The 27,190-nt window shown below is 39.4% G+C and overlaps 2 protein-coding genes and 1 long non-coding RNA gene across 3 annotated transcripts in view; all 3 read left to right on the forward strand.

The window, feature by feature from the left end:
• Positions 1-27,190, forward strand: part of LOC124057782 — a 1,110,263-nt gene that overhangs the window by 242,128 nt on the left and 840,945 nt on the right. The window lies entirely within an intron of this gene.
• On the forward strand, positions 19-11,630 carry ncaph (non-SMC condensin I complex, subunit H). Its single transcript, XM_046386249.1, has 18 exons — positions 19-175; positions 1,177-1,396; positions 1,646-1,736; positions 1,833-1,925; positions 2,419-2,536; positions 2,795-2,943; positions 4,123-4,312; positions 4,473-4,555; positions 4,791-4,984; positions 5,457-5,602; positions 6,015-6,121; positions 7,199-7,318; positions 7,712-7,819; positions 8,483-8,626; positions 8,888-8,998; positions 9,187-9,263; positions 10,869-10,944; positions 11,306-11,630. Exons 2-18 carry the CDS (start codon positions 1,182-1,184, stop codon positions 11,363-11,365), a joined length of 2,082 nt encoding a protein of 693 aa, XP_046242205.1. The 5' UTR covers positions 19-175; positions 1,177-1,181; the 3' UTR covers positions 11,366-11,630.
• vamp8 (vesicle-associated membrane protein 8 (endobrevin)) lies at positions 13,261-20,439 on the forward strand. The gene is made up of 3 exons (XM_046386329.1): positions 13,261-13,477; positions 17,082-17,243; positions 18,423-20,439. The coding sequence occupies exons 1-3, from the start codon at positions 13,463-13,465 to the stop codon at positions 18,606-18,608; spliced, it is 363 nt and encodes a 120-aa protein (XP_046242285.1). The 5' UTR covers positions 13,261-13,462; the 3' UTR covers positions 18,609-20,439.

Raw genomic sequence — 27,190 nt, forward strand, 5'->3', positions numbered from 1 at the left:
CTCGTGGTGGGCGTGATTTTACGTCATGGCGTATGTTGGTGTCACGTAAACCGTTCGGCGCAAAAATTCAAACGCCGAACAGGAAGAAGAACTGTAATTTGTTCTGTTCTTGTTTGTCGTAGTACAAATTATATTTAGTCGCACGAAAGCAATTTCGGATTTCAGACATTGCCAGGTATGTTGAGTGAACCAAGGAAGATTTGTTGTACAGCTTTCGATTGTCACCCTGGCGGTCAGCTAACATTGATAGTGAAATCACGTTTATTTTCGCTAATGCTAACTGAAGCTAACGCTGTTTTGCCAAGTTGCATGAGCTCATCGAGCCTACACAACGTTTGTTTTTTGGGTTTGTCGACCAGTTAGATAAATATATAAGAAAACGTTTTGGTTTCGCAGTTAGTTTTAGCGTATTAGCGTTAGCTGTAGTCACTTTGTATTCTGATCCTTTTATTACGTTAAAGTCCTTTTGTTTACTTGAATGCGTTTCTGTAAGCTGTTTCTAACTTAATGTTACACCAGAAGGGACGAGATCTACATAAATCTAAAAAAAAAAGCAATCGAAATATGATTCGCATTACATGGTTCCCTCTGTGGTTGGAAAAGGTTAGACGAACTAGTTTGTTTTAAAGTGAGTCAGTACAAATTATGTCATTTCGTGTCCTTTAGTACATATTTTTAGTGCATATTTAGACTTAGACTTGGACTTCACTTTATTGATTCCTTTGGGATGACTCCCTCAGGAGAATTAAATTTCCAGCAGCTTATAAGTAAGCAGCACACAGGGCACTTTGCAAACAGCAACTAGTTGCAACAGGAAACAGAGATAGGTAATAATGGAGTAAAAATAAGAAAATAAAATAAATATAGAGAACTATATATATGGCACAATGTAGACAACTTTTTTTTAACATGAGATTTTCTTGCATTTTTGTATTTGTTTACATGCCGCCAACAACTGAATGTCAGCTGCTGTCACATGTTATCTCTTATAAAAATATTATAAACTGTTTCAATACTTGAAACATAACAGTACAATGCAAGTTCAACATTCTGTCATCTATTTTATTTTTATCTTCCTAATCATGTAAGCATATTCTCAGCTATTTTCTTTCTCTCTTGTGAAACTTGTACCTGTGTGTCAACATGTTGCTTCTGTGTTTGTGTACTTGTCTCCAGCAAAGATGAGTGCAGCCTCCACACCCGTCTCCCGGGTCCGTCCTGGATGGACATCGTCCTTGAAGAACAAGGGTCTGTCCCCTGCAGCCTGCAGCACCCCGCTGCTGGCAGCCTTTCCTGGCAATGATGACGAGCAGGAACGACGTCAGCGCCGAAGGTCAAGAGTCATTGACCTTCAAGCTGCCACCGACTCCTCCTTCAATGACTCTGCATCTCATAGGTAAGCTGTAGAGATAATGCTTTGGCAAACCATGCTTTTGACTGTTGTAAGCTTAACATTGGTGACAGTTTGTCATGTGAAGCTTGTGGTGTGTATTGAAACTGACTGTGTGGCATAATTACAAACAAACAGAATCTTCAACATTGATTTTCAACAACGTTTTTAATCATGGCGTTAACATCCAGCCTCTGCCCTTTCCTGCTAATATTTATGCTGAGAGCTTAAAGATAATCTCATTTTTGTATGCAGCGCTGCAGGGACTCCTGCTGCCGTGCCCAAGTTGTCAAATGCACAGATCTCAGAGCATTACTCCACCTGCATAAAACTCTCCACTGAGAATGTAAGTATGTGTGCATGTGCCTGTGCCTCAGTGTTTCACACAGTGTGTATTTTCCAGTGTCCCAGTAATTCAATACTTTCACCTTCTCTTTGACAGAAAATCACCACAAAAAATGCCTTTGGTCTACATCTGATTGATTACATGGCGGATATTCTCAAACAGAAGGATTCTGAGCTCACAAACTTTAAGGTTAGACTTTTATTTAAATCTACTAGGTTTGACTAATTTGATGAAGTTGAATAAAAATGTATCATTGTTTATCTGTCATAGCTGTTTCACAGTTAAATCTCACTGTCATTAAAAACCTAGAGCACAGTCTTTGTAGTCATCCTTCAAAAATTGCGTGAAAGGAGATCTTGGGAAATTGTTTTCTGATAACCATCAGGCTGATTTACTTTGAGGAAGCAGTGCCTTAAATAAAGGACTGGGCTGGATATAGTGCCTGCAAGTCCTTTGACAAAGTTTTACATTATCCTTCACAGGTCTTCAGTTTAAAGTGCTTGATAAATTGTGCTGTGTTTCATCTGATGAGAAATTGATCCACTTATTCTGATAAAGTCTGCAGCATCCTAAGTTAATGACAGCTACATATACACTGTTGCAAAAATCTCAACTGAGCCATGAAATAGTCAATGTTAGATATATTTCACAGCATGTGTGTGTCTGTCTGTCTGTCCTAAAGGTGGCCGCTGGCACTTTGGATGCTAGTACAAAAATTTACGCTGTGAGGGTGGATGCCGTTCATGCTGATGCCTACAGGGTGCTGGGTGGCCTTGGAGCTGAGACCAAACCTGGAGAGGGTGAGAACCTTATCAATGTGATTTATTTATTTTCATGAAGAGGTGGTTAATCTGGCTGTTTTAGATGGAGATCAATCTTGAAGGTGTTTATTATCTTCTTTTTAGATGAATCATAGAGATTGCAATATTTAATATTCCCTCCTTCTGTATGGTGTAGCTTTTAGGCTTTGACAGCCTCATGGGACATAAAACGTGGTTTACCCACATTTTTCGACATTATTTGAAATTTTATGCATTTTCCTCTCTGTGCATGTGCAGACCATGGGCCAAAGGAGGAGGACCGAGGTGAAGGGCCTGCAGAGGGCGAAGTGACTGCTAAGCAGCCGAAGAAAAAGAGGCCCCCTAAGAGGACAGTGGAGCAGAACCTGAGCAATATCAATAGCGCAGAGTCTGAGAGGAGGTGTGAGGTATGGTGTCAGCTACGCAAAATAATATAAGTTCAAATGACAACCTGCCCAGATCTGAAATGATTATCATTATGCTGTTGGACAGAACGCAGTTAGGGGCATAATAATAATTTTTGTGTCATTATGTGTCATCTGTGGTCCTCAAATGAAACCGTTTGCACAAAGCTGTTCCATCCTGGAACCCGGGATCTTAATCTGCATCTTGAACAGAGGAGCAAAAAAAAAAAAAAAAAAAAAAAAAAAAAAAAAAAAAAAAAAGGGATTTTGATGGGTATCAAAGTGAATTAAGAAGGAAAACTTTATTTGATATTTATGATGTACAGTAAAAGTAATTAACAGTCTCATATCAGACAGTCAGAAGATCAGCAGAGACAAACAGTTTTTCCACCACTATATTTCTTCCATCTCCTTCTGTATTTATCATTACATATAATTTGAAGGGTATCCTCATAAATGTTGAAGCCAAGAGAAACTACAGAAATTATTAGTTATACTTTATGGCTTTAAAAAAATGGGTGAAATAAACTGGGTGTGAATTAAGAGGGGACAGCAAACTACTGCAGACAGAGCCACCAGAGACATCACATCTGTGCATGTGTGTGTTCTGCTTGTTCAGCAAGTATTTGATAAAGTCTCTCTTTTGTTGCACTCATGGCTAATGAGCATCATCCCTGCTGACTCCAGTAAATATACTCTCTGCTGTGCACTGTGTGTGTAGAGGAGCTCCATCACACCAGCATTCAAACAGACAACGTCACAGACTGGCTGTTGGTGCCTTTTTATTCTGCTTTGTGATAGGCTGTCAGATCTATATATCAAGTAAAAAGATTGTCATTTTCATTAACATAAATTGCATCAGAATCCTGCATCAGAATCATTTTATCACAGATTCAAGATCACGGTTCTTCACATGTAGTGGCCTCACAAACAGAATGCACAAACATAAAATTCTTGAGTTTCTCTGGTTTCTGCATATTAGAAACCGGTTACTTATCTGCTTTTTAAATTCTGGTCTCCATTATGACTGCATCACATTTCCATACCCAGCTGATTCTCATGCTCAAATAAGGAAAAGACATTAACATAAATGAGGGGCATTTTGCTCTGAAGTTTCAGTGCATTGTACATGTTCTATCGTATGGCTATGAACATGATCACCTGTTCTTCCTACCCTCCCAGGTGGACCCCATGTTTCAGAGGATGGCCTCATCCTTCGATGAGAGCAGCACATCTGGCGTGTTCCTGTCAGTTCTTTTCAGTGAGAACAGCCGCTGCGAGCTGCTGTTTCCCTCCTATATGACACTCCTCCAGTCCAGACCCTCTTACTCGCCTCCTCCTCCACAGGGAGTCTCTACATCCCCATTCATGGGTAAGAACCATTTAGAAAATGTTTTGGGGTGTTTTGTTGTTTTTTTTTAAATCACTCGGTATCCAATAAATGCTGTAAACTTGTAGTCATTTGTCTAGCCGTGTGTCATCTTTTGAGCTGTCCCTCAATAATCTGGCTCTCTGTTCTGTGTGTCTGCCAGCCGGACTGCAGCGTTCCCAGGAGAAAAGCTCCATCTGCCCCTCGCTGCAGGACTTTTCCTTCACAAGCTGGAACCCTGAACAGGTCAGAGATAAAATACAAGCACCAAACTTAATATAATAAATTGTTCTAGTGAAATTCTTGCATATTTCTTTGATTAAACCAATAGTTCCTCTTTAAAGTTAACCATGTTTGAGGGAGAGGAAAAAAACACTTTGCCAACCATATGTCTAATGCTTTGTTGTTTAGCATATTCTATTTATTCTCTTGACTGTCAGATCTCAGTGTGTCTTCCATCTGACTGTGTGTCTTCTTTCAGACCATGAATCAGCTCTTGGAGAAGATGAAGCAGGGTGAACACGTGTTTGACGTGAACGCAGAGCCTGAACCCGAGGCTGAAGAAGACGACTGCCCTGACTTTGACGCCGACTATGAGGAGGGACTCGGTGACTGTGAGGAGCGATCCAAAGAGCACAAGGAAGGTTGCGAGGCCTCGGGCTCCGGCAAAGCAAGGTAAGATCGTGAACTGTGAGAATGTCGTCTGCTTAGAGGTAGAAGAGCGCTCACCCTTTTGCTAAAGGTCACCTGATTAATTCATTTTATCGTTTTCGTTTTCTTTTTCTTTCTTTTTTTTTAAGTCTCAGTGGAACTGGGTTAAAGTTTCTACAAATTACCTTCTTTTCTGCACTTTTTTCTCTTTTCTCTTCTAGTACTCTTTAATGCTGATTGTACCATGTTCTCAGAGGAAAAATTACCTCCATTAAGCTCTATTCAGGAAAAAGCCTCTTCTGCTTATCTACCATTTCAAATTGCACTACTAGTAAAATAAGTGCATTGCCTATTATCACCATGAGTGTAGGTGTTTAACTCCTTAGAGTATACTTAATCATGCTGAAAATCTTAGAGTTAAAGCCTCTGTTAACTGAAGGCCAATTTGCATCCGCATGTTTGAATGGTTTTCTGTGCTGGTGTGATGGCGGCACAGGGATGTGATCCCGATCGGAGAGGGAGACATCGCCACCATGTGTCTGCAGCTGTCCTCTCAGCCCAGGGAGTATTCGTACTTCAGTCCCAGGACCATGGCCACATGGGCTGGACCTGGCTACTGGCAGTTCAAGCCAAAACACAAGCGTGAGTGAAATTTCTGGCTCAGCGCCAATTAGGAGATGAGAAAGAGAAAAATGCATGACTTTTTATTATTTATCCATTACAAATGCAAGTGATGAATAACGTTAGAACACTGTAACAGTAAACATATTTTTTGCTCTTTATTTATTATGATGAGAGTTAATGTAGCCTCAGCCTACTGCATTTCATTTCTTGTCTTTCTTTCATCTCATTGTGATGCTAGGAATGTATTTGGATGCTGTGTTTATCCTTAGAACATAATGTATACACATCAGGCTTATGTTTGTGTTTTGAGGGCTATTATTTCTCTAACAACTGAGATGATTTTCTAATGGTTGTCCTCCCCTGCTGTGTGCACAGTAACCATTATCTGTCTCATCTGTCTGTTTGCTTTCATGTACTTCATCTGCTGTAGTGGACCATTTGCCTGACAAGGAGACACGTAAAAGGAAGCCCAAGAAGACCTTTGAAATAGACTTCAGCGATGATGTCAATTTTGACACCTACTTTCGCACCACGAGAGTAAGAAGCCTTTTTGCTTTTGTCATCCCAAACACAACATATGAATGGCTGAAGAGTGCCATCAAGCTTATCAAAGCTTAGTATGAAATATGGAGAAATGAGTTAAACTTAAATATAATTCCGAGGAACTTGTAAAACTTAAGTAGTTCAATGTTTTGTGACTTTTATTCTTTTACTCCACTACAGTTTTGAAGGGAGATATTGTGGTTTTTACACCACAACATTTATTTGGGAACATTTTTAGTTACTAGTCACTTTGCAGATTCAAATTATTCAGTGTTGAAATGCTATTAGTTGTAACATGTGATCAGTCAGATCGTGTTGTCGGCGGGATGCTGGGTAGGACCACTGAGCTGTGACTACAGAAAGGAAGTGACGTCAGAGCCAAAAGTAGCCATTTTCATTTAATTTACTCTACAGATGATCACACAAAACCTTAGTGATACAGATAATGGAAAAGATGCAGAGTATTGGACCTGATAATCAGTCTCTGCCTAAACAGGGAAACAGTTAGCCTGGCTTTGCCCAAAAGTAACAACAAATTAACAATTTTTTGGAATATGAACATCGTGTTGATACCATTGCACAAAGCCAGGGTAGCTGTTTGCCTCTGTTTCCTGCCAGTGAACCATCTCAGATTTCTAGTATTCACTTTGCCTGTCCAGGTATACTACAGTGGTTATCAATAGTAGAAGAAGTGTTTTGATTGATTTTACACCAATACTGGAATATAAATATCCACTACAAGCAAAAGTCCTTACTCAAGTAGAAGTATATAAGTATTATCAGCAAGAGTAGTCAGAGTACTTCAGAAGTGCAATAAAATGAGACCTGACAAAAAACAAAAAACAAAAAAATCATGTTGTTTCACATCATCTGTCAGAGGTACAGTATTTGCTGACCTGAGCACAGGGTGCCTTAGCACATATCTCCACAACAATATAATACAATTGTAGTTTTATCTCCACTAATTAAATTCAGTGAAGCAGGACAAAGGATCTGAAGGGAAATTTCTCAGCTGAAATGTGATCCCTACTGACAGAGATTTGAGACACTGACTGTGTTTTCCCTTCACAGGCAGCCACTACCAACAGCAAGTCTGCCCTTAGTGCCAGCAATAAGAAAACGACTCTACCAGCCGACTTCCAGTTTCCACCGGAGACGCTGTCCCAGCTCAGCCTCAAACCCTCCAGCTCGGTGAGTCCTCACTACTCCCATCAGCTGCTGCTGGAAGAGGCTGAAGGTTTTGGATTTAAATGAGACACTTTTCCTTTAGAGGTCTACAACGTTGCTATTACTGCACGCCTAAGAAAATGATTTGTCTGACTGATAATTCAGAGATTACCTGTGGATCTCTGGGGTCAGAATGCAGCGTCTGTGGTTCCCTGGTATCCCACATGAGTCAGGTGTTGGTTGAACTATGACATTATTATCAGTTCAGTCCACACAAGCCGCAAAAATGAAGAGTTCTTAGATTTTTAGACTAAATTTGACTGTTGTCACGATATAATGTACCCTGAATGTCTGTAATTAAGTAGGGATCATTTTGTGTCGTATTAAGAGGGATATTTTTGGTTTTATTTACTCTAGTTGAGTCAAGAAGGCCAGAAGAGGCTGTCTGGAGAGCTTGGAGAAGACATTGGAGATTACGACTACAACAACGCCAACGACACGGCCAACTTCTGTCCAGGACTTCAGGTCTGAAGCCCGCCTTTTTAAACAGTGTTTGATTTGACTTGTTTGTGCAAGTATTATATGCAGATGTTTAATTTCTATTTATTTGATTTGATTCATTTTTCAACAAACTTTATTGTACAAGGAGTAGAAAAAAAGAGTAGTATATTGCAGGTATAGTTCGGTCTGTGTCTCTTCTTCACAATTACCCTTGCTAGAAATCACTAATGCAAAGGGGCCTGCTGTGGTGGTATGGTTTGATTTTCACATTAAGATTTATGCTGGTATGATCACTTACAGTGATCAAAACTGGGATCTTTCACAGCTGTTGCCTCTGAATCAAATACTGCACTGCAGAACTAAATATGAGAACTTTTTCCTCTCCACTGTTGCCAAGTGCTTGCTAATGTGGGAATGCTGGATCTCTATGCATTAAAGAATTGTTTAAAGAGTATGGTCTCGACCTGCTCTGTTTGGGTCATGTGCCACAAGATAACTTCTGTTGTGACTGGACGCTTTATAAATACATTGAATTATGAACATTTGAATTAAACTAAATTGAACTTTCAGTATCAACAGAAACCAGAGATTGAGGATTGTTGTCAGCAATTACAAAGTAAACTGATGTGGAACCCCCATCTAACATTTTCATCCTTTTGACATCTCTTTGTGCCTCTTCCTCTACAGGGAGGTGACAGTGATGATGATGCTGAAGGGTTTGCTGGTTCAGACGATACACAGCGTTCAGGTGACAGTATACCTCCGCTCTCACAAGATCTAGAGGGTGTCTCAACCTATGGGGAAGATGATCTAGTACCTGAACCACATAGGGTGAGTAACACATGATTTTAGCGCAAGTCATGCTCTATGTGGGTCTTGGAATTTTAGGGGTAGGTGCTCAAAAACCTCTGTAATATTTTCAAGACTCTGAGAATTCAAAAGTTCTTCCTAAAAGGATAATTCTAGTACGTGACCTCAATTGCAGTCAGAAACTCTGAGCATGTCAAAACACAATGTGTGGGCACATTTCACATAGAATGTTTACTCATCTTGAACTGGACTAATAATCTGCCTTATCGCTTGTTTTTGTAGGTCAACAAGATTGAGATTAACTACGCCAAGACTGCAAAGAAAATGGACATGAAGAGACTCAAGAATAGCATGTGGACTCTTCTGACTGAAAGCCCAGAAAAACCCACAGAGGTAAATTACACTGACGGAGTAGCCATTTATCAGTTTGTGTCTGCATCAGCAGGTACATAACTTAGTAATTTCATCAGTTTTAGGTTTGAAACTTTAGTCTTGCTGCTGATATTTAGCTGAATCTGTCTTTGTGCCTCTATTTGTAGAGGACATCTGTTTGATGATATATGCCTTAATGTTCCCCACAGGAGGTGGCAACTGTGGAGAAACCAGAGGTGTGTGGGGAGAAAGTCTTCAGTCAGACCACAAAGACGCTGCTTCAAAGGTACCAGCAGATTTCCCACAGCACTAATGAGGAATAATAATAACCAGATAGTACTCACCAAAATGGCAGTGCAAGCAAATAGATGTACAGTGCATCCAGAAAGTATTCACACCGCATTGCTTTTTGCACATTTTGTTATGTTACAGTCTCTTTCCAAAATGGATTAAATTAATATTTCCCTCAAAATTCTACACAAAATACACCATAATGACAAAGTGAAACAAGTTTGCTTGAATTCTTTTGCAAATTTATTAAAAATAAAAAAAATAAAAATATAATATGTACATAAGTATTCACACCCTGTGATCAATACTTTGCTGAAGCCCCTTTGGCAGCAATTGCGGCCTTTTTGAGTATGATCCTATAAGCTTGGCACACTTATTTTTGGGCAGTTTCTCCCACTCTTCAATGCAGAATGCAGGAATTTTTGACTATTCTTCCAGAAGCGCATTTGTGAGGTCAGACACTGATGTTGGACGAAAAGACCTGGCTCGCAGTCCTCGCTCTAATTCATCCCAAAGGCCAGTCAAGTTCTTCCACACCAAACTCGCTCATCCATGTCTTTATGGACCTTGCTTTGTGCACTGGTACGCAGTCATGTTGGAACAGGAAGGGGCCATCCCCAAACTGTTCCCACAAAGTTGGGAGCATGGAATTGTCCAAAATCTCTTGGTATGGCTGAAGCATTCAGAGTTCCTTTCACTGGAACTAAGAGGCCAAGCCCAGAGAAACAACCCCACACCATAATCCCCCCTCCACCAAATTTCACACTTGGCACAGTGCAGTCAGACAAGTACTGTTCTCCTGGCAACTGTCCAACCCAGACTCGTCCATCAGATTATCAGATGGAGAAGCGTGATTCGTTACTCCAGAGAATGTGTCTCCACTGCTCTGGAGTCCAGTGGTGGCGTGCTTTACACCACTGTATTCGATGCTTTGCATTGCACTTGGTGATGATGCAGCTGCTCAGCCATGGAATCCAGTGAAGCTCTCTGCGCACTGTTCTTGAGCTAATCTGAAGGCCACATGAAGTTTGAAGGTCTGTAGTGATTGACTCTGCAGAAAGTTGGCGACCTCTGCGCACTATGCGCCTCAGCATCCGCTGACCCCACTCTGTCATTTTATGTGGCCTTCCACTTCGTGGCTGAGTTGCTGTGATTCCCCAATCGCTTCCACTTTGTTATAATACCACTGACAGCTGACTGTGGAGTATTTAGTAGTGAGGAAATTTCACGACTGGACTTGTTGCACAGGTGGTATCCTATCACAGTACCACGCTGGAATTCACTGAGCTCCTTAGAGCGGCCCATCCTTTTACAAATGTTTGTAGAAGCAGTCTGCATGCCTAGGTGGTGCTTGATTTTATACACCTGTGACCACGGAAGTGACTGAAACACCTGAATTCAATTATATAGATGGGTGACTGAATACTTTTGGCAATATAGCGTATGTCATTTGGACCCTGCTGTGAACCAGCCATCAGCTGAACTAAAAACCATTGCTTTCTCAAAGGCACTGGGTTTGAACAGCATGAGTGATGAAATGTAAAATGTACTGTGAATGTCTTTCCTTCTTCTATTCTCATCTCTCCTTGTGGTGGTCCAGATTGCCAGGCACAATGGCTCAGAACCTGTCGGTGCCCCTGGCGTTTGTCGCTCTGCTTCATCTTGCCAATGAAAAGGTGAGGTTGAAAACAGCCGTTTCAAATTAACATTATGTTTATCAGGTAAAAAGGACACTGAATTGTTCTTTTGGTGAGAGAAAAATGAATACAAATCAGTTCATTTAAGCATGATTATTCCATTACTGTAATGTATTTAGCTTTGTGTTGTTGACCTTCATTTTATCCATTTTTTCAAAATCAGAATTCCTTTATTTATCCCCGAAGGGAAATTCTTTTACCTGTGACCCTAACATCAAATACCTAAAACTAATAGCTTGGGGGTTTACTATATCTTAAAACCTATGGAAAAAATGAAAAAAAAATTAATCATGTGCTTTTTATTGCTATGTGCAGTATTATCATGTTTTGTTTTTAACAGAATTTGGAGCTGGTGAAGGTTGATGACATGTCAGATATCATCATCAGACAAGGCCAGTGAGGAGAAATTACTTATGGGATGTCGTATGGAGAATCTTTCTTGCTATTCTCTACTTTTTTACCTCTTTACTTTGTATCATATCTTTTGTTTCTCTGACATTCTTATTTAGATTTTATGATATTTTTATTTGTTTTCTAGTAAATACAGTATGTAATCAGGAAATGTGTTATCCTCTAATGTAGATAATTTTACTGCTAAACCACTTGCTCAAAAATACATATTGTCAAAGGAAATAAAGTTTGTTGAGGTTGATTCCACAACATCACGCTTTTTTTCTCCCTTTTTATTTCCAAGAATGAAACAGACAGTATTTTTAGCACCCTTGCTAATGCCTGCTCGGCAATTTGTTTTCCACAATGAACAGAATGATTTGGATTATTTTTAGCTGCTTATGATTCAGAGCAGCCTGCAGCAGCGGACCAACATGATAGCAGGAAATGAGGTGAAACCGGTTGGTCAGGGCTGGTGCTGCTGGCTGGGTGGAACTTGGTGTGACATCAGTACGTGGAGCTGCTGCAGAGCCGGGAGGAGTCACTCAGTCATCTGAGAAAGATACCATGGCAGAGTTAAATTTCATTCTCACCAATTTATTTAGAAAATTAATAGCAATGACTACTTATAAGCCCTAAAAATCATTTTCATTATCACTTCCTAATGTGAGTGAATGCACAGTGAAACAAAATCAAATAGGATCTCTGACATAACATTGTTCTAGATGTAGAGATATGGAGCTATTGTGTTAAGGAATGAGTTACAAAGGGACATATCCCATGTTGCATCAGACTATTTAAAATGACTGAACTTCTCAAGCTAATTAAGAAATAAAAGTTCTTAATGGTATTTTCCAGTGATGGACAGGTAACTTTTCAGCAAGAGAAGACATTAGCTTGGAGAACATTGTCCTCTGTGATTGTAGATGTGACTGCTGCACTTTAAAAACTGAACCATAGGCATCACATTAAAAAAGAAAAAAAAATTAGCTGACTGATGTGCCCTTGAGCAAGGCACTTAACCCTCAATTTGCTCCCCGGGCACCTGACAGTGGCAGCCGGCTGCTCCTGTGTGTGTGTGTTTGCTGCATGTAATTTGGATGGTGTTGCATGTGTATTCAACCAAGGATGGGGTAAATGCAGAGGAAAAATTTAGTGAATGTAAAAATATATATACTGCCAATAAAAGTTGATTTTTCTACTATCACTGAACTATAGGATGCAGGTCTGTGCTTTATGTTTTAAGTCTGGCTTTCTTTGCACAACTTCACGCCTTAACCTTTTGTTTGGTCACAAACAAAAGATACCTTAACACCTAACTCACACCTGAGAGCGCTTAGTTCAGTCAAGAAGAATAGAAAATGTTTATGAACCTTCTTGTTTGATAAGTTTGTCTTAATGATTGTGTAATTCGGCACACTGCCATCATGCCAACATGTAACGGCAACACCTTGATATGACGCCATCCTGAGGATAAATTAAGGAGAGCCACATGAAGATGATGAATTACACAGCAGTAAAGGAAATAACGACAGCCCTTCAAAATAAAAGCACGCCATGTTTCAACTCAAAGGTCTAACAAAAACACATTCATTAGTTGTATTATAGTGAAAACAACAAATAACACAAAAGTAACAAGAACATATTGTATAAAATAAAAACTCATTTCTTTGCGCTTATGTGTTTTTGCATTGGAGGTTTCAAATGTGTAGTAATACTGCAGTTAAAGTGGAGTTCAATACAAACTTGTCCGCTAAAACTGTTTAATTTGCACTTTTCAATGTGAGTTTTTTGGACAGGCTGATAATTGTACTAATCACTAACAGAACACTGCAACAATCCTCAAAATCGTTCCAAGTACTTTATTTAGGCCCGTGGTCGGGAAATCGTGGCTGCACTATGGTTCACTTGACACTTGAAGCGAAGGAATTCAGTTTGAAGAGAAAAAAACAGCAACCAGGAAGTTAAACAGAGAAGGAAACGTATTCGCTTCAAACTCCCGGGTGTTTTATAAACACCCGCAAAATAAAAAGAAAAATAACAGCGTCAACTTAAAAGAAAGTCAATCCTTGGGGCTTGCCGTCCAACGGGCACAGTTTCTGCTAAGATGGACAATGATCCGGTAGGTGACAATGGTTCAAGCTTGTGTTTTGTTGTGTAGAAAAGTCTTCCGCCGTCACCATGTTTAACGTCAGACACGACGTGGAAAAACAGGTGTATTTCCGCACAAAAAAGTTTCTTTTCACTTAGTACCGTCGTACCATCTCTGGAAAGTACTAACATAAGTGAATGCCTTAACTTTTTATTGATGAGAGAGGGCCAGAGCACCAACAAAATGGCCCAACTGCTCCCACACCAGAAGTGGAAATGTTTTTAATGGATTTAAGCCAGTGTTCTATTTAGTCTAGTTAAGCCAAGTCTGACACTTTACAGAGAAAGTTTTATATGTTGTCAAATTTTAATTTTATTCACAAACTGATGAAAGATTCGTTTACCGTTGAAGCCCAATTGTGCTTCATTGGTTGTCGATTGAGTCTGGCGCCCGCAACCAATCTCTTCTAAAATATCTGCTAATTTAATGCTTACTTACCTCGCCCCCTGACAGACATAAAACCCCCTCCCCTCTCTTAATTGCCACATTCCTGTTTTATAAGCCTGCCTCATTAAGTCGGCGTAAATATTATCTACTTACCACACTTTTTGAGTAAAATGTCAGCTTTTACAGCGTGAGCTCACCTCCTGCTAACTTACGTTATATTTCAATGTAATTCTGACATATGACAGGCACCAGCTGTGGATACCTTTTCTATTAGCAAAACTGCGCTAAGAGAAGCAGTCACATAAGTTTTCATTTGATGAATGAAGTCATGCGTGCTAAATGTATTCTGAACTGAAAAGAGGCCTTAAAAAATGTCTGTCCCTACTATTATACCTTTGATTGCTTTGAATTATGTGTCAGGTTAGTTTGAAATTGCTATATTGCTATATAATTGCTATTATCAAATTTGGCTGAATAAGATCATGAGATCATACAAACCTGTATCCACCATGTCTTTCCTTTCACACTCACTTCGTGGGGTCTAATGAGTATCTGTTTGAGGCTTATGACATGACACTGACAAAAAACTAATTTCTGTGGTTTTGAAGCATTGTCTTCCTCTTTCTCTGAAGGTCCATCCAAAACCTTTAACCTTAGCTGTCCTGACTCAGCTGGGCTAAAACCCACAAATAGTGTTTTCCAGTAGCCCGCAGCACATATTACTGTCAGTATTTCCTGGTATTAGGGTGCTTAGATGAGAGGAAAATGTCAGTAGCTGTCTAGTGTCTGTGTGATCAGTTCAAACCTTGTTGTTGGCACTCGCAGATTCAGGTTTTCACATTTGAATAGTTTAGGACTGGAGCAGTGCGGATTTTGTGCGGCCTATCAAGACAAATGAAATCAGTCCTTTGCATTTACAGCAGTAGCCAAATATTTTCCCATAAAGGGATCTGATTTCTCATTCACATTTTAGAGGGCACTTCCTTATATATCATCCTTATTTTGTATTCACTGGCTCAACGTGGTGCCTAATCTGTCAGGCATTTGTTTGACAAGTAGAAGACCGAAGTCGCTTTCCATGCATGACAGAGAAGAATACTTTTGAGTGACTTATAACAGTTAAATAGGCCGTTTAATGTAGCTGTTGGTGCATGAAGGTCTGAGCGTGTTTCTGTCTTCTTCTCTCTGTGAGTGTTGACACCCGATAGCTATGAGCCATTGAGTGGCCCATGCGAAACTATTCGCTTGAGAGAGAGAGAGAAAGAGAACAAACTTGGTTTATATGGCAGGTAAATAAAGGCAGAGTTAAAGAGAACACACAGCAAGGCACCTGATAATGAGAATGCTAAAATCTATGATTTAATTGGGAGATGAAAAAATTAAAATAAAAAAATGAAATAAAACTTGTACATGATCAATTGGAGCAAGTCTGTAAAAGTGTTTTTTGTTTTTTGAGGGGTGAATTGGATCATTGCTGAATCAACAGCTCCAAAGAAAATGAAAAGTGAGAATCATGGAAGAGAGGAATGAACAGGAAAGACAACAACAATTAAGAAAGAAAGATAATGGATCAAAATAAAGGGTGAAAACAATGAAAGACTGAGGACAGGAACACGAGGAAGAAGGAAGGCAGGAGTAGAGAAAGAAGAAAGAAGGTAGGGAAGGGTAACAGGAACGAAGGTAGACAGCACATGACGCAGCACAACCTGCTCTGTTTCCAAGAGACCGTTTTGTTTACAGTCTAGTGCAGACTCTTGGGACATGGAAGCCACTGTGTGCAGACTTGCTTACACACCACACTGCATAGAACATTTCTGCTCTGATATGACACCCACAAATGTACAATATCACAGCTTATCTTCCTGTTGAATGCTGTAGCAGGCGTTCCCAGAGATGTAAAAATAATCGTTTGACAGCCAGCTGTCACGTGCAGCAGCTTGAGAGACTGAGAGGGCTCTCAAAGCCACCACCAGCCGTCATTCTCATTGTTGCCTGACAATACAATGTTGATTTGACATGCATTCCTTTAGATTATGTTTTATTGACTTGCACGGGTGTCAGACAGATGAATCCAGCCACTGGGGGATATTAGAACATAAATAAAAAAATATTAAAGGTCTTCTCTTAAGGTCTGTTTAATGTGACGTATGATTGCCTCACTACCGCAGCAGCTATAACCCATACACATACCAAGCACACTGCTAATGGTGCAGGTGCAGTACCTAGCCTTAGCAGCATCCTCCATTGAACCCCTGCCTCCTAAACGCCCACTTCATTCAAACTGCACATCTGTTTGTAACACAGAGTTCCTGTTAAAGGGCTTTTCACACTGTATTTAGCCCATGGTTGAATGCACTCTTCAAACCTTTCTTAGCCCCTAGCTAAAGGAGTGTTCACACGGCCACAATCCTGGCACATGCCAAAGTAACCCCAGTAACCCTGACTTTTATTGTGTGCTGGCTCTGCCTTGGAGCAGGTTACAGGATTACCCCCCCCCCCCAGAAATCAACTAAACAAGGGGCTAAATGGTGCCAGAGTGAAACGCAACTAAAGTAAGAGTGACGGAAATTTAGCCCAATGCTAGTAGAAGTACAGTGTGAATCGCATTACCCTGGACATAGTTTCATCCTGGCTTAACAATCTGTGTATGAAAAGGTACTGAGCTAACAATATGCAGTGTGAGTAAAGTAAAAACAAAAAAGATCTTAAGCTGAGATAAAACTGAGACAACCTTGAAGACATCCTTAGCCACAGAAGAAAATATACAGCTGTTTTCACAGGCTAAGTAGCACTCTTTATCATGAATAAACCCCCTTTTTAAAAAGCATTAAATGTACAATACAACATCAGATAACTAAAGAAAGCTACTAAAATAAAACTTACATGATTTCAGCTCTAAAAATGAGCTCTATGAGCTGTTGTGCATGTTCACGCAGGGAATCTAAGCACAGTTACAGTAGTCAGTTGGAGATGCTAAAATATGAATAAATTAACTGTCAGTGTCGCTGTCAGTGAGGATGTTACAGTCTACACAAAGCTGTACAAAGAACTGTTCAGCAGGTGTGTTCAGCAAAATGTCATTTACAGCCCTCAGTTATTTCAGTGACCTGCTGAGAAACCGCAGTGGCTCTTTGAAAAATATTGTCACATAACATCCAACATCTCACCTTCTTCTGTCCAACTCCAGGAGCGGGGAGGAGCAGCAGCGGAGCCGCAGGACAAGGTGCAGACCTTGAAAGATCAGGTAGATGGGGTGAAAAACATCATGACGCAGAATGTGGACAGGATTCTGGCCCGAGGAGAGAGACTGGATGACCTCATGGACAAGTCAGAGGACCTACAAGCAGGGGTCAGTCTTATCCTTCAATTGTGTATGAAAGTGTAGTTGAACTCCCCATATGTGCACCAGTACATCGTTAATGTAAACAAGGAGGTTGTTAAGAGAACGGGAACTCAGTAGAGGCCATGACATATTCAGGACATTACACAGATAAGGTGTTTTTTCTGGCAAGACCTTGAATTAAGCACATTTTAGCAAGACACCATTCCAGCTGTACCTGGTTAGGTGACATAGTTCGTTAGCCCAACAATCTTTTGTCTTGTGTTTCAAATGCCCCACTGCACGGGCTTGAAAGACCTTATTCACGGGGGACGTTTTGATTTCGTCAGAGGAAAGCACAGGTAGAACTGATGCCATTAACGATAGGCTCACAGATGTGTCACAGAGACTCTCATTAATCGGCTGTCATTCACAAAGCCTAAATGAAAAGATAAAGAAAACGGCCTACTGCTTATCATAACGAGTAAAGTTACCATTTTCTGTACAAGCACAAAACTCAAGTGTTATAGTCCAGGTAATAATTCTGTATTCCTTCAGTATATACATGGAGTTATCACAGTAACTTCATCAGTGACCTTAATAATACTGTGCCAGTGAAGCAGCATGTAGAACACTAGACATGAACAATGGAGTCCTTATCTTTGACACATGTTGGAGGTGTGTGCTATAAGCAACGCAAAAAGTAGCCACTGTTAGGTTGTGTGAATATTTAAATGGTACATAAAGTGTGTTTAAAATAAACTACAGCTGCTTGCACAGTTGATAGTTAAGATGCGTTTCATATAGCCTCAACATCCCTGGTTCAGTGCAAGCAGAGAGATTTGTTTCTCCACATTTCCTGTCTCTACAGTATCCACTATCAAAATAAAGGCAACATTTTATTTAAAAAACATATTATTATTATTACCAATTCAAATAGTATCTTGCTTGTTTATTTAGTACAAAAATGTGCCAAAAACACTGATTTAACTGTTTCTAGCAACAACCAGTGCAGTTACTGTGTCAGCTGAAAAAAAAGACATTTGGCTAGATGTATACATCATTTGCTACTGATTGGCTAGAGCAAACAATAACATAACATCCCAAAGAGGAATCCCACACATAAAGACTTTAATGGAGAATTGAGCAACTCTTCCAAAGTTACATAATACTTTGCCTCGGTGAATTGTGTCGTCTCTTTCTGCTCAGGCTCAGCACTTCAAGCAGACGTCTCAGAAGGTGGCTCGCTCCTACTGGTGGAAGAACGTCAAGCTAGTCGTGGTCATCGTGATCATCGTCCTCGTCATCGTCCTCATCATCGTCCTGCTGGCCACCGGAGTCATCCCTGTCAGTTCCCCTGTGCCTCCTATTGTCCCTCCCACCCCCAAGCCATAAACACACATACACACACGGATAATGTACATCTAGACCTAATTAAATCATAAACAGATATTGCACAGTATATTAAGTAATATATATAGACTCAAGCAAATCACTGCTGTCTGGTGAAAACTTTATTACTTCTAAGTTCGTCTCTAATGCAAACTTTCTTCCTTACTTTGGAATTCAAGGACTTCATTCTTTGGTTTAAGGAACTTTAATGACACATGTAATTTTGAAACCCTTTCAAAACACAATTCCAGTTTAGGTATTTCTGAACTTGTGAAAAATTAAATGAAAGTCTCTGAAAGGTCTGAAGTCTTCATCCGACAGCAGCACAAACACTGTCACTGTTCTCAAGGAAGGCTTCCTGCCGCTGCAGCAGCCCTGCATGGGTTCGCTGTTTCACCACCGACGGTTTTTTCATCTTGGCAAAGAGAAATGATGTGTGTGGCTTTGTTCAGCCTCCTACTACACATCATGTTTGTCTTGAATGTTTTCACTTATGCGCACCTTTTATGAAGGACAGTTTGTATAGTGTAAAAGATGAAAATGCAGTGTTTAAAAGATTTTTTTTTTGTTGTTGCTGATATTGGACAAATGCACCAAACACAAATCTGTAGCAAGTTTAGCTCACCGTATATTTAATGAAAGGCTGCATTGTGTGTTGCATTTATATGTTTACCATGGTTCAAAGTTCTTCTGACAATCTAGAAAAAAGTAATGATCATTCCTTTGAAATTCTATGAAAATTTTGTCACATAGTTTATTGAGTGCATGAGGTGAGCACTGCTTTGCTTCATTTAAAAATATTGTCATCAGGTCTTGATGGTGTTGAGGGCTTATGTTTAGGGTTTGCACTGCCAATAGTACATAGTCAAACCTGAAAACGACACAATATTTGCAGTTTTGTGGTTTTTCTGCTCTACAGAAATGTGCGGTTGGTGGAGAGGAAGATAACACAAAATTGTAGATTTGTACATTTGCAGTATCATCAGCCTTTTTAAATGGTCATGTCCAGTTTTTGTTTTAACTCAAGAAATATTGCAGTTTAGATGTAACGCTTTGGTACTTTGATTCAGTAAACCACCAGGGTCACCTGTTCAAGTTCACTTCCAGTAATGGAGTACCAGGCTCTTTTAGCCAACCAGCTGAGAGAGATCATTTACAGCCCCCATTCTTCCCCCTATTGGGCCCATGTCAACCAACTGGCCCTCACAGTCACAGCTTTTAACTACCTGCTACCTTAACCTTCCTCTGTCTGCTGTTACAGGACCAGTTTAGATTCCAAGGGGTCAACATAATTCGCATTATGTGCTGTAAATAGCCAACACATTCTCACTTAAATGTATATTTGCAACAGTCATTTACCAATGTGTTAATTAAAGTATCTGCTCTTTTAGAGGGTATTTATTTAATGCTTTGTCATTTGTGTTCTTTCTTTCTCTAATCAAAAATCCACACTTAGTAATTATAAGATGGTACATTTGAATTAATCCCCTATTAATCAATTTCTTCAAGCAAATATAAGTAGTAGTAGGCTGTGTTGGAACAGTGTGCAGCACTGCACACTGTGTTTTTGTTTTTTTGTTTTTTACATGGCTCTGTTCACTCTGTCATACTGTGAGTAATGCTGTGTGACACCATGACCCAGCTGCAGCAGGTCTGTCATTGTGTTGACTGCTATTTTACAAGAACTCTGCCATTTTGAATCCAGAATCCTGCTCAGCTGATCTGTGATGTAGCTTAATGTTTGATTTGCTGAACTCTCAAGGGTCTTATTCTGATGACTTCTGGTATTTATTGGTTATAATAGTCTGATATGAAATAAATAGCATTTACCTCAGCTCTGCTGTGTTGTTGTCCCTTCCTTTGTTGAAGTGCCACAAGGTGGAGACAGAGTCTAGGCTAAACTGAGACTTGAGGAAGTGGGTCAGAGGACATGCCTTTCATATTTCTTTTTTTCTTAGTGAATCTCTGAAGAGCAGCATTTTTCTTTAACCTTTAATTTATGTTCAGCCTATTCACAGGTTTAGCGCTACTAAGTGAGCATGAGCAAAATGCAGAAAAAGAATGTGATAATCTGACAAATACTTATTTTAAGCAATTAGTCTAAAACATCTGCTGTTATGAATGCAGAATATTGTAGACACCTCACAGATAAGGACCTTTAATTTAGTACTGGACTTCTATAAAGTCTGATGAGTTTGAAGAGAAAGAACAGTCAAGATGGAAGAATGGAAAATACTGCATTCTTCACTGCCCATAATTCAACTTCACACATCTGCCAGAAGGCCTCACCAGCTTCATAAAAACCCATGTCTGTCAAACATGCTTCAAAGAGTTTGAAAAAAGTTTGAAAAAAAGAAGATTCTGTAATGAATCAGATTATAACTCTTTATTATGAGAAAGTTTTTCATTACAATCACTTTCAAGATCTTGTTTTTTCCTGTCGTATGGTTTTCCACAGCTCAGTATAACTACTGCCAACCATAGTGCACTGAAATAAACAAGACATAAATCAATCAATCAATAGACACACACATTTCAGAGCCTAATATAAAAGGCATACAAAAGGACTAATATAATACATACACTACAATACTGCTAATCCACGCAGCTTAGGTAAAAACCTTTCTTTTTTATTGACACTACTTTTTTATTTTTACTGAAGCAACATTTTGAATGCAGGACTTACGGATGACATCACCAGTGAAGCTGCTGTTTTACAGGTTGTTCAAGTGCTCATCCCATAGGATGCATTTAAATGCATTGGATACGGGACAAGAACAGCACAAACACAGCAGGAGGCAAGACAGGCCTACCGTCTGAAGTGAAGCGTGACCTCATGTTAACAGGCTTTTGTAGCTTTACTGTAAAGGTTAGAGAGAAATAGGCAGAGAGGAAAGTTTGTCTTGGCAGAATGCTTTTCAGGAACATGCTAAATGACAAACAAATCTCAGCTCGTGAAATACCAGCCCACTACCTTAACTCAAAAACTCTGAGTACCATTAGGATTATTCAGCAGCAGGACTCAACAAGATGCCTGTTGCACAGCTGACAGAAACCCGAATCTTTCAAAAATGTTACAGATGTTGGTATGGTGGAGGAAGTATTCAGATCAGCAAAATGTAAATGTAAAAGTAATCACTACGCTGACTGGCTCCTGTCAGAATGATAAATTACCACATATTGTAGTGTATTACAGATACATAAACATTTCACATTCATTCAGCTGCTTTCAACCTCTACACATCAACAGACACAACAAATTTTCACTCTTCAACCGACAGTTCAAACACTCTTTTTAAAATTCACACACATCAGGTATCTTGCACGTCAGCTGATATTTCACCCACTCACACTTCAGCTTCAGCACTAACCCAACAGTTAGTTCAACTGTTGTGTTCACACTCAAACAGACAAGTCATGTGCCTGCAGGGCTCAATCCTCAAAGAAAAACTTTCAGCAGCTTTCAGCTCTTAAATTTTAAGAGATCCTGGAAACCCATTCAGTGCTTTACATGTGTTCGAAGTGTTGTCCTTGTTATCTGTATATTTTGTGATTTAGCTGGTCTGTACACACATCTATTGCATGTGTGTCCATCCTGGGAGAAGAGTCCCTCCTCTGTGGTTCTTCCTGAGGTTTCTTTAAATTTTCCTTTTTTTGTTTGCTTGTTTTTTAAATAACTGAAATTGACTTAACTAGGTTGCACTTCAGGTTAAACTGTTAATGTTAATATGTAACATTTTAAGGCAACTACAGTTTTATTTTGAATTTTCTTCTTTTAAATTTAGCCTTTTCTGCTTTTAACTACTATATATCTAGTTGGATAGTTCAAACTACATTAAATTCAACCACCATAAAGTAAAAAGAAAAAGTTTTTATTAGTAAAATTGTAGATAAAATAAACATAATAAGATTCCATATATTCCAATGAAAAAGTGTAAAAGTATAAAGCAACAGAACATGGAAATACTTCATATGTTCAGGAAGTGCAGTACTTGTCTAAATGTACTGAGCTATTTTTCCCCACAACAAACCAGAACCTTCAAAAGCTGCCAAGAGAAAGTCTTTGGAAATGAAAGGGTTTTTTGAAATCGAAGTGGCACTGGCTAACACATAAAATATGATGAAAGTCTTACATGCAATGCAAAATACAACATAATAATACATACTAAGCACCCATACGTAGCACCCAACATAATAAGCACCCTTTTTCAGAGTGGTGCCACAACCAGCAACCAGTGAAAAAACTGAAGGTCTTGCGGGATCAGGTTGATGGACTTATAGGCACAATGAAGGGTAATATGAAATTAAACTGAAAATGAATCTTGGAGACATAAACTTGCTTGACCTCCTTGACAAGTCAAAGGAAGAAGCAGCCCAACAACCTCAGTGCCTCGCTGCCCAGGCTGTATCGCTCATCACAGAGCATGACGTTGTTACTTTCTGTTCAACCGGTTGTTCAAGGTGTCTCATTCCAGGATATGCGTATCTTTCAATAAACAGTTGTTATCATTACAGAAAGTAAAGGACCTATTGGAAGCTCACAACTTCCTGCTGTCTCAGGCTAACATTTTGATTTGTCACAGCAGGTATAATTTGGGTCTGTTTTCTGTAAAAATGTGTCCAAAATACACAATGTGTTGTTTTAACGGGCTGTCTTGTCTTTCTCCCAGTTCAGACTTACCAGTTCAAGCTGATGTCTCACAAATGAGCTTGCACAAAGAACACGTATGAAAATGCCATCACATTTATGTTTGGCAGGAAGACAGAAGATGGAAATATTGGTGCTAATGTAACACATTTCATATTATGGGTGATGAGCACATGTGTAAGACGTCACATGAAGAGGCAAATACATACAGGCTGTTTAACCACGTCATCTAGCAAATAAATCACATTTTAATTCTGTTTGGATTGATCACCTGTAATCAGTTCTGTGTATATTCAAATAATAATCCAAACCAAATCAGGCAACTTAGAAAAAGTTATTTTGTGTCAACCCATTGAACTTCTGTTTGTATTTATCAAATTTATTGGATGTGACAAGTTGGTGAGAGGATCCCGTATCTTTCACATACAGCAGTTTTAGACTTCTTCAGTTCAGAGAGGTCAAGGCTTGTGCTTGTTTTCGACACAAAACAAGCACAAGCCTTGACCTCTACACTTAAACGTGTGGATTCAGTGCTTTGATTCAATAAACACACCACTAGGCTCAGCTGTCTAAGGTCAACTTTCAGGCCCGTGACTGTTCCCACAGTTCTAGTTTTGGAGGACCAGACTCATTCAGCCAACCAGCTGAGAGAGATCATTTACAGCCCCTCAGTGGTTCCCCCTGTTGCGCCCATGTTAACCAATAGGCCCTCACAGTCACAGCTCGCAGCTAGAAAGTTCAAAAATAAATAGTCATTTTTCAGTGTGGAGCAAAGTTCCTGTGTGTCTCTCTGCTGTTACAGTACCAGTTTAGCATGAAAGGGATCAAAATAATTCCCCTCAGAAGCTGAAAGTAGTCAACACATTGCCACTTACATTTGCAGCAGCATTTAAACATTGTCAATGATATTCAGTATTCAGATCCTCTATTTAAATAAGTTTATTTCAGCTGTGCCTGTAAACACTAAATATTCTAATTTTTCTGTGCAAAAATCTGAATTTGTATGAAGAAATGCATTGAAGTCAAAGTATAATGTTGGCACAGAACACCGATGTCCACATTTTAAGAAAATGCTCCTATGTGAGCCAGCTTACATTGTCTGCCCATTGTAATCACTACCGATTTTAACATTTTAACTAATATTAATAACTTTTAAAGCATTAATTGGTCTTTCTCCAAAGTTCATAAAGAACTTATTGACTCGTGTCTGGTTTCTCTCTTGGATCACTGCATGAAGCTCTACTGGTTTGTACTGTTGCTCCGGTTTTAAGCTTGTGGTTTTGTTCTATAAAGCACCTTGTAACCTTGTCAAGAAAAGTGCTAAGCAAAAAAGTTTATTATTATCACTTTTATTTTCCTTCACGGTTTCATTAGTAGAAATCACAAGTGTCTTTCCTGATTACTGATTCTGTTTCTTAATTGTTCTAGTGCTCTGATTTTATATATTAAGCAGCACAAGCATTTGCTTTACTGCTTTGCTGTTTGCTAAACTGACACCAGATGGAGACAGAGAGCCCGCCTGGTCTGAGAAGTGAATCTCTTATGTGAGCTCTCTGATCTGAGAGAGGAAGTAGGTCTGAGGGGGTTATCCCGCCACTTCACTGACGTGATGGTAGTCAACCCTTAGTGAACCTAAAAAGGGCACTGAGGCAGGTTTTCTCACACTTTTGGTTGCTGTTCAGTTTAATAATGTGCTTTAGTACTGAAAACACATCTACTGCCATAGCAAAAAAATAAAAACAAAATGTTTGTGGATTGTCCAAACCACTGTAATCACCTCACTGAAAAGGATTTTTAACTTTGCAAACATTAAAACGAAAGTAGGCTGTATTATTTTAAGCACTGTGAAGAATGCAGTAAGAAAAAACAGAAGGTTTACTACAAATCAGGCCCAGCTGGTGAAACTAGTTGCCAGAATGTCTTCTCTGTGCACACATCTGTTAGGGAGAGATGAAACTTGAAGGTCTATTATCTTTTGTTATGCTTTTATCAAATATTTCTTAATTACATTTTCTATTTGGTGCTTTCACAAAAAGACAAACAAATAAGAATAACGATGAACTGTTTCTTTGGTGTATTTTATTAAGACCAAAAAAATAAAATAAAATAAAAAATCCTAATAAGAAAATGAACTGTGCCCCCCAAACATACAAAACATTATGCGCTGCATTCAGACCAAGTGTAACATGGAGAGGATCAACCGTAAAAGGAAGAAGAAGAAAAATCCAGGCAGGCTGTTGAACAGGTTGGAACAGGCTCACCTCTCCTGTTGACTCAACAACAGTAAACCTCTGAAGCCCATCACAGTGAATGTGCTGTTTTGTCAACTAGCGATGACTAAAATATTAAGGTTAAGGCCTAATGAGCTTTTGGAACAACAGCTTCTCCACTGAAAGCCCATTTGTTACTGATGGGAAATCAGCCTGGACCCAGACTGTTGTAGTCATGCGGATGTGAGTCTGCAATCCATAGACAGCTATGAGACAATGATGTGAAGGGGGGGTGGCCACAGTGCTGAATGTGTCTTTGTATTTGCACAGCTTTTCCCAGAAGAAGCCTTTTGTCGTGCTCTGAGCTGACAAAGTCTCATGTGCTGCCTTTGTTAGACAAATGGTAAATACTCCATCCCACACGTAGTGTACTGATACTGTGCGTACTTTGATGATGGAATAGGAACAGCTGAAGAAGGTTAACATGACACTGTATTAAACTATATTGTACTCTTGTATGATACAGTACACCCAATGTAATGCATACAGTAAGCCTACACTGCACTATTATACTATACTGTGCTATACTACACAACACTATACTTTAAATACTTTATGATTTCTGTATAGAATGATATGATAAAGCATGTTGTACTACAACACTGTCCTACATGACAGTCGGTGCTACAGTATGCTATTCTAAACTATGCTATAGGATTGTATAGAATGGTAAGGCACAGTATAGTATACCACTGTAACATACACTATAGTACACTACTTCTTCTGTGTTGGTGGATAAGACTACTGTTCTAGTTTATGATTAGATAGAGTTAGGTACAGTTAGGTAGGTACTTAGGTACCTAGAGTTAGGTACAGTTCACCAAAAAAATCAAATTCAGTCAGAATTCAGCTAATATTGACATCACTGACCACAATATCTTTTTGGACCATCTTTTGACCTGGGGTGGATGGCAAGACTTTACAAGGGTTCAAGTCCTACCTAAAAGACAGGTGTTTATGTATAAGTATGACTGATGCCAGCTTAGCTGTAACAGGTGTTCACTGTGATGTGTGATGTGATGTGCCCCAAGGTCTGGTGCTGAGTCCAGTCCCCTTTTTGACTTTCCATGCTCCTTCTTGGCCACTTTATACATGGACATAATGCCAGTTTCCATTTGTGCACAGATGATACTGGATACCCAGTTCTAAGATGTAATCCTATTATCATTTTTCAGACCACTGAAGACCTACTTAACTGCTTTTGTGACATCTACAAGTGGATGCCACAAAAATTCCCACAGCCACATGCTGACAAACCAAGGAATAATGATGTCTTTATCTTATTTTGAATGAAAGCTATCACAGACTTTCCCCCACAGCACTTCCATGTAATCGGTTCTACGTCTGTATTTAGTTTCATATCTTATATCAGTTATGCAGCACTCAGCATCCCAGTGCTCCCAGTGTGATTACTATAATTTTACTTTTGGTATGTAACAAAATAATCTTTAACATAGTATGTGAATACAAAGAAATGATTCAAAGTCTCTCAAAGCTGAGTCAGAGGTTATTAAATCAATGGGCTTAAGGCAGTTTAGTACTGTTACATCCAGCAATAAGCGCAGGTCAATCATTCTATAGGGGATTTCAGTCTTTCACGAAATTCGCTTGAAGAAGACAATTGACCCTTTTAATTTTTTGGGAAGAAATGTGTGAATTACCCTACT

Source organism: Scatophagus argus, chromosome 4 (assembly GCF_020382885.2).
Source record: "Scatophagus argus isolate fScaArg1 chromosome 4, fScaArg1.pri, whole genome shotgun sequence".
In the NCBI taxonomy this organism is placed as follows: Eukaryota; Metazoa; Chordata; class Actinopteri; family Scatophagidae; genus Scatophagus; species Scatophagus argus.

Bases quoted from the DNA above. Each gene is read 5' to 3' on its own strand.
- vamp8 (XM_046386329.1), top strand. The intron at 17,244-18,422 runs GTCAGTCTTATC...CTTTCTGCTCAG, and splicing joins CAGAGGACCTACAAGCAGGG to GCTCAGCACTTCAAGCAGAC.
- ncaph (XM_046386249.1), top strand. From the start codon at position 1,182: ATGAGTGCAGCCTCCACACCCGTCTCCCGGGTCCGTCCTGGATGGACA. The intron at 4,313-4,472 runs GTAAGAACCATT...TGTGTCTGCCAG, and splicing joins CTCTACATCCCCATTCATGG to CCGGACTGCAGCGTTCCCAG. The intron at 9,264-10,868 runs GTACCAGCAGAT...GTGGTGGTCCAG, and splicing joins ACAAAGACGCTGCTTCAAAG to ATTGCCAGGCACAATGGCTC.